The sequence below is a fragment of the Marmota monax genome, unplaced genomic scaffold, assembly GCF_021218885.2.
Source record: "Marmota monax isolate L192 unplaced genomic scaffold, Marmota_monax_Labrador192_F-V1.1 WCK01_AAM20220418_F8-fsc00115, whole genome shotgun sequence".
NCBI classification, from domain to species: Eukaryota; Metazoa; Chordata; class Mammalia; order Rodentia; family Sciuridae; genus Marmota; species Marmota monax.
Window position 1 is genome coordinate 2,287,102 of NW_026694419.1, and position 14,509 is coordinate 2,301,610.

The following is a 14,509-nucleotide window of genomic DNA, read 5'->3' on the forward strand; positions in this document are numbered from 1 at the left end:
AGTTCAATAGAAATAATTTGACATAATTTCTTTGTGGTTCCATAGAAATAATTTGAAAACATTTTTTTATTGGTTGCTCAAAACATTACAATGATCTTGACATATCATATTTCATACATTTGATTCAAGTGGGGTATGAATTCTTATTTTTACCACGTGTACAGATTGCAGGATCACATTGGTTTAATAAATCTATGGAAACATATGTAAAGAATGATGGGATTACTGACTTCAATCTATCTTTTTTTGATTTGTGTTTGACAGAGATTTAGCTCATTGTCATACAAGTCTCGGGAAGAAGACCCAACTCTCACAGAAGAGGAGGTAAGTTGGGTTTCTTTTTCAAGTAACCAGAAAGCTCCTGTAATAAAGAATAGAACTTCTCCCCCTGAATGTAATGTTTCCCTTTGTCTGAAGGAGCTCAATGCTCTCTTATGCCTGTATGTGGGGGTCAGAATTGAGGATGGGTGACTGGCAGGTGGTAAGCCAAGCAGGATGACAAGATGAACAGGAAGTCTAAGTAAAATGAAATGAGGCTAAGAAGAACAGGAGAAGAAAGGACATACGAACAAGATGAGAGGAATTTCAATATGGGAGCTTTACTCAAAAGCCAGGAAGACCACATCAATAGTGGGTTCTCCAATGTGATCTCACCTGGAAGACTGTGTTAGTGAGAAATTTTGGACACCAGAGAGCAGGAAGCTTTAGAAAGTTTAATTCCAGACTGGAACAAGGGTCAGACATAGCAGCCAACAAGAATGAATGTTTGTATTTTCAAACACTGCACTGAAAATTTGCTAGCTAGACTTTTAGTGAAGCCTTAAAATTATAAAAGCCAGTATATGTGGTACATGTCAAGATAGGCTCAGACAGAGAGCTAAACATCTTCATGGACCTAGCTGCCTATAGTTTCTAGCTGAAACTTCCAGTATAGTAAATTTTGCACATATACAAGACCGATCGATATGTGTGTGCAGGTATGTACCTAAAGAGGACTCTGAGTAAAGGGTTAGTGTGAAGGTAGACTCCCACATTGAAAGTTCAAGGAGCAAAAGTGCTTTCCTTAGGCAATCTTGCCTAATCCCTTGCATGTCCCATCCCCCAGGAACGGACCTGCCATCTGTCCACCTTCTTGCACAAGCCAAAACCCTAGGGGTCATCCTTGATGCCTCCTTTCCCTGGTGCAGTAAACTGTCAGGTCCCTTCAAGTGTACCTCCAAATGGGTTCATAGACATACCCCATCTGCTGGCTTCCCCAGGAAACTACAGCAATTCCCTCCTTCTGGGTCCTTGGCAGCTCCTTTGCCTCCCTCTGGTCTGTTTTCTGCAGCCAGAGAGACACAATTGGGAAAACAAAGCAAAATATAAAGAAGATCTGGAAGCTCATCCTTGAAAATAAATCATTTCGGAGCTGAGGTTGTGGCTCAGTGGTAGAGCGCTCCCCTAGCATGCACGAGGCACTCGGTTCGATCCTCAGCACCACATAAATGTAAAATAAAGATATTGTGTCTACCTAAAACTTAAAAATAAATATTAAAAAAAGAAAATAAATAAATCTATATAAATTTTTCAAAGTACTTTACTCCTCATATTTGAGATTTGTGAAATAGCACTTTATATTTAATATTTAATAGAGTTATATTGATGAATTTTTAACTTAAAAAACTGTGACTTACAAAATTTCATAAGATTTAGGAAAAAAAAACAAATGTAGAAATTATTTATTTCTGTATGCCTTTAGTGATAACCTAGACTGAAACTAAGGTGTGTGTGCACTTTGAGTCCAGCTGTCTCGATTTAAAAGAGTGAAGAAGAGAGAGTCAATTATAAACAGATGAGAAATGGGTAAAGGAAAAGAGTAATTCATGTAATCCCTAAGACTGTAATAATTTATTGAGTAATAAGGATTAAGGTTTTAAAGAAAAAAATTAAAAGACTAGGTAGCAAGGGGTCTTGAGAAACTGATATATAAACTAGAAATCATAGCCATAGAAGACAAATATTCAAAAAGAATAATCAAAGACTTGACAAGCTTTTATAAAAATTAAAAGGTGCAGTGATGCCCTGTATGCACTAGGTTTATCCCAGAGTTGCAAGTTCATGGAAGAACTTGCAACTAAAATTTTAAAAAGTAGAAAGGCCAACACCACTGTTACATTTAACTGTAAGGCACTAATAAAAACATATTTTTTAAAAAAGTATAAAGGCCAAAAAGACCCAAGAACTCTTCCTAAGAGAGGAAGATGTTAATGGCAGTGAACTTGGAAGGGGAGAGTTGAGATGGCAGTGAGGGCCACCTGTCATTGTCACTGTCCAGGTAAAGGTGAAAGATATGCTGTTATACCAGTTCCCTTTGTCACTTCCATCCACGGCTTATCCCTATATAATCTGTCCCCATTTTTGGCTTTCAGACCACTTTTAGATAATAAATTCCATATGTATACCTAACTATGAAAATTGGTGTTTTTAAAATTCTTCCGAAATTGAAAGAAATTATAATTCTTCTATTTGAGAGCAATTTCCCCATTAAAAACTAAGGCGAGGGCTGGTGGCGTCCCTCAGTGGTAGAGCACTTGCCTGGCATGTGTGGGGGCCCTGGGTTGGATCCCCAGCACCCCAAAAACAAAAACCTCTAAGATGGGACTCTTCATTTAATATTTCTTAATATAATATAACTCTTCATTAAACAGTCAGATGGGCAAGGCAAGAGTCTTCCAAAGATGATTTCTCTGTCAGGGCCTCACAAAACAGACCCACCAGCCGGTAGTAAAAAGTTCTGATGCAGATGACCAGTTAACAGGCGGCAGGGCTGTCTTCAGAAGCTACTGCAGCCAGCTGGAAAGCTCGCCCACAGTCTGCGAGATGTGGGAGAACAGGAACATGTCCCTGGGCGCTCGGAAAGCCAAGCATCTGTCAGGAAACATGTTTATTTATTTCCAGGGTATTTAAATGAATTAATCACTGTGGTAAAAATAAATACAGGTAATGAAGATTATGTCTTACTGGATGATTTCTAAGAAAAATTTGGGGAGTCATACTCCCCAAATATCTGTGCATCAGTATATTTAATCTATCATGACTGAAGAATTAAATCCTTCTTGATATTATAGGTTTTGTGAAATATATTAGCACTGCCACAGTGTGTTTAGAAAGGGCCTGCCTGCTCTGACTATAGGAAAGAGTATCCCAAAAATGGTCCCCAAATTTCATTTCTGGTTGCAAAAAAGAATGAATTTTCCCATTGAAGAAAACTAAGCCTGCTCTGTAAATGTCTCTTTAACCAGTACCATGCAGCTAAGTCAGAGTGTGGTGGAGACCTGAATGCTCACAGGGACACATGTCCCAGAGCCCAACAGCCACTCACACCACCAGAAGCAGGAGGCATGGTCTCCTTCAGTGGTTCTCACACTTTAGTGGGCATCAGATTGTGAGCCCTACCCTGGAGTCTCTGAGTCAGAGGCCTTGAGGTACAGCCTGAAGATCTACCCTTCTGAAAAACTCCAACATGCTGCTGCTGTTGGTCGGAAGCCCACATTTGGAGAATTGTTGGTCTAAAACATGTCTTCTACCTTTTTTGGTAAAGCTGTAGAATGTTTTGGGTAAAATATCATTCTGATATAGAAATCAAATAAAGGAGGGTGTGTGCCAGGTCCTGGGGTGTCCTGAGCTCCCACCATGGCCTGTGCCTTTAGTCCCCTCAGTAGACTCACGGAACTCAGTTTGCACAGAATTAAGCAAATAAGATTGATCTATTTACAAAGTTTGAAGATAACATCTGTCATTATTCTCTGGTAATGGACTCCAGAATTAGTACAGATAAGTAAAACAAATCTTAAAGACATACACACACTCATGCATGCGTGCACACACACACACACACAGATGCCCATGAGTGCTAAGTATATAACTTGTCACCCGAGAGGGGAGGAAGAAGTCACATCTTGAAGCCTGTTTATTCAGTTCTCCCTCTGTTTCCTAGATCTCCGCCATGTACTCATCAGTGAATAAGCCTGGACAGTCGGTGCATAAACCAGGACATAAAGCGCTAGAATCCACCTACACCACCATTCAAGGTGCCCCTCAGAGATCTCCCTCTTCTTGTAATGACCTCTATGCCACCGTTAAAGACTTTGAGAAGACTCCAAACAGCACGCTTCCACCGGCAGGGAGACCCATGGAGGAGCCAGAGCCCGACTATGAAGCAATACAGACTCTAAACAGAGAAGAAGATAAGCCCCCCCTGGAGATTAATGGCCACCCTGGTCTTGTCCCCAAGGAGAACGACTATGAGAGCATTGGGGACTTGCAGCAATGCAGAGATGTCACCAGGCTCTAGCAACCCAGAAGACAACTCCAGAGAGCCTGTGGTTAGTATCTGGGGACAGTTCTGTGGGGATAAGAAGTGACATCGATCTCTGCTATATATGCTGCTTTAGTAAAACTGAAGATGATTGTACATGCCATGACTGTCTCCCCAGTTCCTGAAACTCTGATGTCCAGACCTGGCTGTCCCCAAGTGTGCACCTGCCTGCCCCGGGAGACACCCCAGCACACGCACACCCTCTCACCGTCCACAAAAGATCCCAGCTGTCAGGGTTTATCCCTCTAGTAAGGACAGCCATGCTGTAGGGAAGAACTACACTCAGCAAGAACTGCACTTCCACCTGCCTGAAATACTGCCATTTGGAAGAACCAGGTTTTTCTTCCTGTCTTTTCTTTTCTCTGTCTGCTACCAACCTTAAAAATATATGGCATGTTCCCCTATAAAATCTTCTGATTTATACAGTCCAATCCAAGGAAATTCTCCTACAGGGCTTGGCAATGGTTTTCAACAGAGGCGAGATAGGATGGGGAGAAACCGGTGTTCCTGGTCCCCACCCATCACACTCGTCCTCTTCCCAGAGCTGCAACTTTTGTCTCTGGGAATCCAAACTATGCATAGGTTTGGGGCAGGAGGTCCCTTGAGTCTCTTAGGTCTTCGTTCCTTCTTATTTTGGTACTGTGCATCAGCAGCCTTTCCCCAAAGTACTTGAAGTCAGTTTTAGATGCTTTGTTTTATTTTTCTAATCAAAACCTTGGGAACTCGTCAGAGCCTTTTCAGTATTTTCAATGAATATCGTGGTACGTCTATACTCCTGAAGCTCAGAGCTCATTCCTTCCAAACAGAGAGCCTTAATCTTTATGTTGGAACACAGACCACATAAGTGGACGGCAGCGAGGCATCCATACTGGAAGGGCTGTGGACATGGTATTTCCAGTGATCGTCGCCGCCCACACCAACTGTGTAGACTTGCATAAGTTGTCTACACCCTAAGGTAATCTAAGACTAAAATGTAAACATTTATTTTTATTATATAAATTTATAAGATGTTTTATGTTTAATGCCTAATTTCTAGAAAGTGCCAGAAAAATGTATATTAACTATTTTGATTTTATGTACAATGATTTATACTCTCATTTTGAAAAGACACCACAAAGCACATAAGCTAGATAATGACAAGTAACTGTTTTTTTGTTTGTTTTTGGTAACAAACATTTAAAACTTTGAAGGTTTTTAAAGACTCAACTTCTCAAATGGTACTTGGAACTCTCCTCATCAATAACCTACAGCAGTTGTGATAGGAATAAATAATCCATTTCAGTGATTGTGGGGAGGCTACTGAAATATTTGAAATGGTGAAAAAGGATGGAAGAATAAAATATGACAAGGAGTTATGAACTTCCTAAAAGTATCATACTTTAATAAAGTTTAATAGCATTTTTAAAGAAAACAGTGATGAATTCTACAGTCCAGGGCTTGCCAGTACAAATTGCCTATTAGAATTTTTTCCTTCATTTGACAAAAATCAGTGGCTGAAAGTAGCTCAGACTAAGAGGTCAGCCTGGTTTGAATTTAATCATCTCTTTAAGTCTTATATGGCCAACATTGGAAAACTTGTTCACTTGTCATTTGAAGTGCCATCAAGTGTAGGCTACAGAAGGGGAACCTTCCTACACTGATTAAAAAAAAAAAAGAAAGAAAGAAAAAGGTCATAATCCTATGCCAATGTGACATCTGTGACTTTAAACATTTAATAATCTTGCTGTTTTCCTTCCTTATGAAGAATGCAATTGGGAAAATGAAGCATCTTGAAAATGTAGAGACCAGCCCGCTGGTATGTGTCCCTCTATTTGTAGATTGGTTTTGTGAAGACTTTGTATTATACTTTTGAAATTGTACAGTGAACTCTGTTGGTTGCCATTCATTGTCCGTCCACTAAGTCTCTCCCATGAAGAAGTCAAGTGCATGAACACAATTATTGTTGATTAGAAAACAAGGGTGGAATAACCTTGAATCTCTTGAGAGAAGTTTATCAGGAAAGTTCAAGGCACTTCTCTGTATTCAGACCTTTCAAAAGCTCTGCTCTGCCTGCTGATTTTCACTGCTTTGTATGAATGAGTTTGACCCAGCAATCTCAGGTCACAGGTTCTCTTAGTAAATGGGAACAGCCGCCTGCACACAGCATGCTGCTGTACCCTCCTCTGTGGGCACCTTCCAGGTCAAACGTTTCATTGCATTTCATAATATCTGACTTATAGCCAGGGAAATAGGTATGATCTCTATTAAAGTGTAGAATACTTTCTTTAGAGACAAGTTCATCATTAATAATCACGTCATAGTAAAATTTCATTATCAGAATTTCCTCCAGAAGAGTTCAAATATAGGTTATGCAATATAGTCATAAAATATGCACTGAAATAACTCTCTTAATTTGAGAACAAGTGGTGAGAATACTTTGTGATAGAAAATATTCTAAGTGTACTTTAAAAAGAACTCTAAAGCCCTCCTGCAAAAATTCTAGAAGAATATATGATAGCACAGTCCATCAGGATGGGGGAGGGAGATGCAGAGTGAACTCTAGGAAGACAGCTTGGCTCTTCAGAGCACCGGGTGTTTTATTGAAGTGTATTTATTGATGTCTCACCTTTGTTTGGACTTTATTGTGCGGTTTTTCATAAATTTCATGTCTTTGTTCAAAATCTGTACTCCAGTCTTAGAGTTAGAAGCCTGTGGCTTCTTTTTAAAAGTTTGATCTTGATCTTAATGCTACAGAGTTTAAATGTATGAAAGGTGATTGTCAAAAACAATTCACTGTATATTTAAAATTCACCACTGACATCTATAGTATGCATCTAGTTATAATAACCTAGGTTATGTGAAATTATATAAAAAGATAATAAGATTAATAAAAATTTTGTGCTATAAATCAGAATTATAAATCTACCTTGGTTGAGAAATCTTTATTCAGATATTTTTAAAGTTTAGGAGCATTTTTGTGCTGCTTTTAGTATTTCCCAAGTATAGTTAGCAGAAAGTTAATGTGTTATATGTGAAATGTTTAAGGAATTCTACAAGAGAGTAGTTTTTGAAAATGTATTTGCTACATATTTTTTTTCTCCTCCTGATCTAAATTACATCATTAAATCAGTTAAAGCTTTTAAAGATACCAGTATTCTTTGTGGGGGGAAAAGGTTAATCACTGATTTATCCACCATCAAAATCCCAGAGTTAATTCTAATTGAGTTCTAAGTTAACAATAGGTAGTCAAAGTATGAAAATTTAATCTTAGTATGTCACTATATCTATTTCTTTTATTCAGTTTTCAAATTAGAACGTTACTTACCTTAAATTACTTACCTTAACTTGGAATAAACTACACACACACACACACACACGTATGTATTGTTGCTCTGCACAGCTCTGGTGCTTGGTTAATTGGCATACGCTCTATTAAGTATTTATCATATGACTATGATGAACTCTTGGTCATAAAAAACAGGATTACAAGAAACAGTCCTCCAATAGTTTGCATTTGGTAATTAAGAGAAAACCTTCTAGAGTGCACCTCATTTAATTTCTCTAATGAATACATTCAGATTTTAAATTATGTCTATAATTCTCTTGGCTGAAAAACAGTGGTATTTTAAGATTTCATTAGACATGTTCTGTCTGAGAGGAAGAAATGTACATAGGTGTGCTTCTCAGATAAGTGTGTGAGAAGAGATTTGGTCAAAAGCATCAAGTGAATGACCCTGAGCCAGGATGGAGCCCAGGCCAGGTGACTCCCAGTGTCCCAGTACCAGTGACTGGTTACCTGGTGGTGGTGATCTGTTTTGTTTTAAAACCCAGAGGTTTTTATAGCAGAATCAACAGGCATCGGTGTGATATGATATGCAAAACAGCCCTGAGAGGACACCATGGCTAAGATTACAAAGCTCCAGTTCAAGACTGAATTAGGATTGTGTAAATGAGTGACATTTTTTCAACATTCCTTGTAATAGTTAAGTCTGTGTACTCTTGTGATGCTATTCTTCTAAAAGTATTGATTTCAGGTACCCAGCCAAGCTTTGTCTGCTGGAAGCACAGTAGATACTGATGGTTATTTCCTGGAAATCTTGACAGGCTTATTGTACTGTGTCATTGGGAAAAGTTAAAGTGTAATGTTTGGTGTTGAGAAGTGACTGATGTGAAAATAGGAACATGTGTCTATAATATCAAATATGGCTTTATTTGCAGTGGAATCTAACTTCCTTATCTTGTAGTAGCATTTCCTTGCTCTGTGTTGTAACTTTTTTTAAAATCCATTATTCCTTGCAGTGGCATTAGACAAGTTGAACACACCAAGACTGAAAGTGTTCAACTTAAGAGATCAATCCAGGAGCCCGGATGAGTTAGAATTTTTATCTGGAAATTGCATGTGAAATTTTAAAATCATAGTCCAGAAGAGAACAAACATTATGTAATGGTGTTGTTTTTAATCCCTTTGCTCATTTTTAAGTCTTGATCGCATCTAATTTCTAGTATTTCTGAAATATTTCATTTATTTTCATGTTCTTTAATGAAAAATTATAGTTCAAATTCCTCAACATGTCAGACTTTTGAAATGAGAAAACTGTTGTTGTTTGTTTAAAGATTGTTTTTAAAAATCTGATTTGGAATTCATTTATCTTAAAGCAGAAAGATTTTTCTTTGCTTGCCACTTACATACGATGGGTAATTTTCAAAAAAAGTATTGTGCTACGGTTGTTTTGTATCACCTATGTAATGTATTGTAAAGGTGGGTGATTATCATTCCTCAGATTTCTGTATGTTAAATTATCAACAGTAAAATGTTTTAATGTTGTTATCTTTTAGATACTTGTGTTATGTTAACATGTCTCATGTTTTCTGGAGGAGATTGAAATATAGCCCCCTGCCCAAATCTGTTATTTGTAAATAAGAATTATCATTTCATTGTTCATGCATTTTTTTTCCTCATAAAAATGGTTACCCCAAAAGTGACATACTATCTAAAGGGTGGACCTGATCAGTTGAGAATACTCCCCCTTACTCAAAAAATAGTAAAATATAATTTCTGAAACTTAACAGAAGTTTTACGCATTGTCTCAAAAGGTCTTTGTAATGGTCAAATTATCCAATTCATAAAACCATGGGGAAGTTGCTTTTAATACTTAAGTGAGAATTTTTAAACCTTAGTTGTAAGTGCAAAAATGTCTTTTAGATATTGAGTCTCCCTCACTCCTTTGAAGGGAGTCTAAAGAACGGGGTCATGAGGTTAATATTTCTTCCTGCCTTATTTTGGCTTGTCCTGCACAGATTCTGTCACTTTCCTTTGAATACCACCACACCTGGGGTTTTTTTCCCCACCCAGACCTCTCCGCCTGCTACTTAAAGGACATCCACTAACATTTTTCAAATCACAATCCCCCATTATCCCAGACCCTGCCAGCCAGCCCAGAACCATTCTCCAAAACTGCTGGTGACCAGACAGTTCTGCCCAAGTCAGATTTCCCTGCTTCACAGGGTACCAAGACCATAGATCATCCTAGGGAAGCAGGTGTTGGTGTTTTTTGTCACAAGTGTTGCTAAACCATACACGCTCCTGCCCACCTCTTTCATGAGCATAATTGACATTAAGAAAAGAACTTTTGGGGGCTGGGGCTGTAGCTCAGTGGCAGAATGCTTGCCTAGCATGTGTAAGGCACTGAGTTTGTTTCTTAGCATCATATAAATATAAACAAAATAAAGGCATGCTGTTCATCTACAACTAAAAAAAAAAAATTAAAAAAAAAAACAGAACTTTTTAAAATGGTGAGGAAGAATCAAACTCACAAGTTCAGAAATATTAGCACCATACTGTCACCAAATAACAAGTAAGCTTGCTTTCCCCCACAGTGTTCCAAGGCTGGCGTGTGTCCCCACATGTCCCAGGGAAGGAGTAGCCTCACTGAGCATCCTGTTGAAGGTAGCCCTCTATCAGCTGCACAGCAATTGTTTTCAGTAAAGTAGGAGAAAGCTGGTTATTCCAATGGGAAAATTATTAATAATTTTTAATCACTTGTATTAATCATAATTATTTTTAATCATAATTATTAATCACTTTACAAATAAATTGAATGTAAAATGTCTTAGCCATCCAACTCTTATACTCTCTTCCCTTGGGAAATGGTGCTTATGAGCTATGTTAGTTAAAAACTAGTTTGTGCTACTCTCCCAGGTCTCAAGAAAACTGACAATGTTCAAGCATCTAAATACAAAGTTATCAGATATTGAGAATAACTGTATCTAAATACAAAGTTATCATTTATAGGTAAAGGTTTGATTTATGGAATGCAATACTATTTTAACTACTGGCACAGGTGAATGGGTGATAAAGCAGTCTAGATTCTCATTTTCTACATATTTAAGGCACCAAGATGTGTCTAGTTTTGATTTTTAAACTTCCTTGTAGTTCATCATAGTTATTTGAATATTCTAGAGTATAACTTTTTCAAAATTAACAGTATACATATCTGTTCATTCTCTCTCTATATATTTTTTGTTGCTGTTGTTTGTTTGTTTGTTTTGTTTCGTTTTGTTTTAAAAGTTCACCCTGAATGGTGAACTAAAGCTAGAAGACAGACTAGTCTTGGTGCTTGGAGCCTACAGTTCAGAATTGCCTTGTAATGTCCTGGTTTGATTTTGTTTAGTTTCCTTTTTAACTCAACAACTTGGAAACAATGAGTTTAAAAGGCACTATTTTCAACCAAGTACAGTGGCACACACCTGTAATCCCAGCTATTTGGGAGGCTGAGGCAGGAGGATTGCAAGTTCAAGGACAGCCTCAGAAATTTAGCAAGACCCTGCCTCAAAATAAAAAATAAAAAGGGCTGGGAATGTGACTCAATGGTAAAACACCCCTGGGTTCAATCCCTGGACTAAAACATAAACACACACTCTCCCTACTCCCACTCTCTCTATATTTCCCTTTCCCTTCTTAAGCTGAAAGAGAATTTTTTTTTCTTTTTTTAGTCTTTATCTCCCATTTAGAGAGTAAAGGCTTCCTGAATGACAGCAGTGTCCTTCCCTCAGTGAAGCTGCTAAAACCAAAAGCTGGAGTCTACTATTTGCAAACGATTTTGAGATGAGAACATTGCTTTGACAGGCTTCCATGCATTTTTCCATGTAAAACTCATAGAAGAACCTGATGTGACACTGGCCACCGATCCCTTAGCTCGCTTGCTTTTTTAAAATTTATTTTCCACATCTAGGCTTCTCTGGTGTTTTTGTTGTTGTTGTTGTTGTTGTTGTTGTTGTTGTTGTTGTTGTTGTTTTGGAACCACCAGAACCTTAATTTCTCTGTGCTGCTCCACAGCTGCCCACAGATGTCCCAGAGGGGGTCAGTACCTTTAGCAGGGCTTGCCTCTTAGGAGAAGCAATTCACCTGTGCCAGTAGTTAAGCAAAGAAAACTGAATATTAGGTTCAAGTCAACAACTTGTAACCTGAGAGCATGCTCTATTCCTTAGATTTTGGGACTTATTTAAAAAAATTTTTTTTCTTCCTTTGAGTATAGACTATATATATATTTGACTCGGAGAGGGGTAAGGGATTAATAGTAAAATTTGAACCAAGTGACCTGGGTGACTTACTGCTTTTGTGTTTCTCATCTGTATGTCTGTCTGGAAAATGTATGTTACTAACTCCCTCTCTACCACCTGGAGTCTTTTAAGGAGTGAACAGAAAATATGTATCCATGATAAAACTATTTAGACGTTTTCTTCTTTTTTTAAAACTCAGGAATGAACCTGGTTTGCAGATAACATAATATGGCCACAAAAACTAAAATTTGGATGTGACTAAGAGGATTCTTTCAAATCATCTTCTGTGTTCCAACTAGGAAGAGAAACTCCTTGAATGAATGAAAAAAGCAAAACAAAAACTTCCCTAAGCTCTTTCTAGAAGAGTGTAACATCAATTTGCCATCCATCCCAGAATGGTTCTTGCCTTTAATATTTCAACAATTTTTATGAGTGAAAAAAATGCACTTTTTTATTTCTTGGAAAAGTGAATTGAGGTGTTGAATTAGATGCTCTAATGGAACAATTTAGTTGAAACAATAACATTGGTTTTGGAGACAAGAGCACAGGGCTATGGTACCTGTTCCAGCATTGACTTTACTGTGTGACCTCAAAGAAATGATTTAACTTCTCTGTGCCTCAGTTTCTCCATATACAAAATGGGGATAATGATATCAACCATTGCCTACCTCATAGGGATGTTTTGGGGACAAATGAGATAATATAGATAAGTATGAATGCTTTGACCTCTTTCGAAGAAAGGTGCTATATAAATTGAAGCTGTATTGTTTTTAATGATACAATGATTAATTATGTTAGAGTTTAGATAATAGCAATACCGTTAGTCATGTTAAGAATCTCTTTCAATTTGATGCATATTTCCAATTCTCTTCTGTGGCTAGATCTTGATTATTCATCCAGTAATGGTACCTAAAGAACTGAAGTGGGTATTTGTTTTCTGTGTTCCTGCTGGTGGTACTTCAATTCTGAATATTCAGAAAAGGCTGGAGTGTAGCTTGTAATATCTTATAGTTTACATGTAATGAACCTTATTCAAGCTGTATATAAAAAGTATAATTACATGTAAATAGCAGGTACACTGTAATTAAAGGCACTTATCAAATTGTCTTTGTTCTTTTTTAATTATAATAAAGGTCAGTTTTATATAAAAGCTTGTTAAAATTCATTTGGTATTTGGAAAGGTCAAGAAGAGCTGATTCGTATACTCTTAGTACATAGCCAGGATTGGGGACTCCCTCAGTCAGCTCACCACCCTGACAGGAAGGGGAATATGAGTAAATCTCAGACCAAAGTGAGTAGCAATTAGGGTCAAAATCTGCAGAAAAGAACCTGCAGATTTGCATCCCAGTTCCTAGGTGACTGTGGGCTCATAGCATAGAACTGACTAAAGGGTTACCTGGGGGACTAAGGTCTTCAGCATGGTACCCAGCAAGTGCTAAATGCTCTTAAATACTAGCAAGACCAACTTACACAACAACCCTGGGAAATTTTGGGTGGTGTCTGTCTACACTTGACAGGTACTTCTAGGAAAGTGAGCAAGCAGTGCCCAGGTCTTGAGAACCCATCTGCAAATCCACTGAAGGGACCAAGTAACTCCAGGAGAAGGTCTCAGAGCAAATGGCTTCACTTAGAATTTAACCTTAGCCACTCTCTCCTAATGAAGACTGACCTTGAGGACTGGGGTTGTAGCTCTGGGGTGGAGCACTTGCCAGGCATGTGTGTGGCACTGGGTTCAATCCTCAACATCACATAAAAATAAATAAATAAAGATATTGTGTCCATCTACAACTAATATGGGGGTGGGGGAGACTGGCCTTGGAGCCAAAAGGTGTAACAATGAGGGTTTTCTTTTGTGTTCTGTCTCCTTTTAATCTGTGCCCCTGAACTCGAGATGCCCCAAGCCCTGTATTCTGTATCCCCTCAGATAAGACCAACCCACAGCTGAGCCTCCCTTTCTGAGCCTATTCCTTGCTCTTTCCTTCTGTCCCATCCCATCTGCACCAGGATACTCACCTCATGGCCCTATTTCTCCAGGGACTCACATGCTCATTTCTAACCAGCTAACTCCTCTCTCCTATGGAGTGGGTAAAAATCCCCCCCTACTCTTAGGACCATTCACAGTTTAAGGAGCTTGCTCTTGGGGCTCTTGAACAGAACCATCCTTCACTCTAATGATGGGCGTTGCAAGCCCAAGAGAGGCTGCAGGAAGTATACGGGGTGGAAGAGGCAGAACAGGGAGCCATGGCTTCCCCAGACTATAGGCCATCTCACCTGGGGCCTGCTGAGCCCTCGGAGGCCATGTTTGCCCCTTTCCCGTGTCAAAGGACTTAGCTTCCCTTGCATTTGCTGTAAAGCATTAATGGCAGCCTGGAGGCAAATGTAGGGAAATTCCTGATCATCTTGGTTTCCAACCCTGGATTCATTTCTAACCATGTGGGAGAACTGCCTCTCCTTTCTAAGACCCATTAGTCTCAATGCCATTCCATATGTGAAACCTCGGAGCTAAGAAAAGCTTGTTCTGAGTCTTTGGGAGACAGAACCAGTCATTGCACCTGGACTAACTGAGCAAATTGAAGTTCTGGAGCTCAGAAAGTTAGTAGGGTTTCTGTC

General features: G+C 38.6%; 1 protein-coding gene across 6 annotated transcripts in view; it reads left to right on the forward strand.

Annotated features, from left to right (window-relative positions):
- The window catches only part of Pag1 (phosphoprotein membrane anchor with glycosphingolipid microdomains 1), a 142,060-nt gene extending 129,058 nt beyond the window's left edge, over positions 1 to 13,002 (forward strand). For 5 of the 6 annotated variants that reach the window (XM_046468218.2, XM_046468222.2, XM_046468219.2 and 2 more), the window contains 2 exons: positions 265 to 324; positions 3,980 to 13,002. In XM_046468218.2, coding sequence (XP_046324174.1) covers positions 265 to 324; positions 3,980 to 4,336 — 417 coding nt within the window. In that variant the 3' untranslated portion in view covers positions 4,337 to 13,002. The remainder of the gene's footprint in view (positions 1 to 264; positions 325 to 3,979) is intronic. The other variant, XR_006857013.2, reaches the window with a different exon arrangement.
- Positions 13,003 to 14,509: the final 1,507 nt, after the last annotated feature.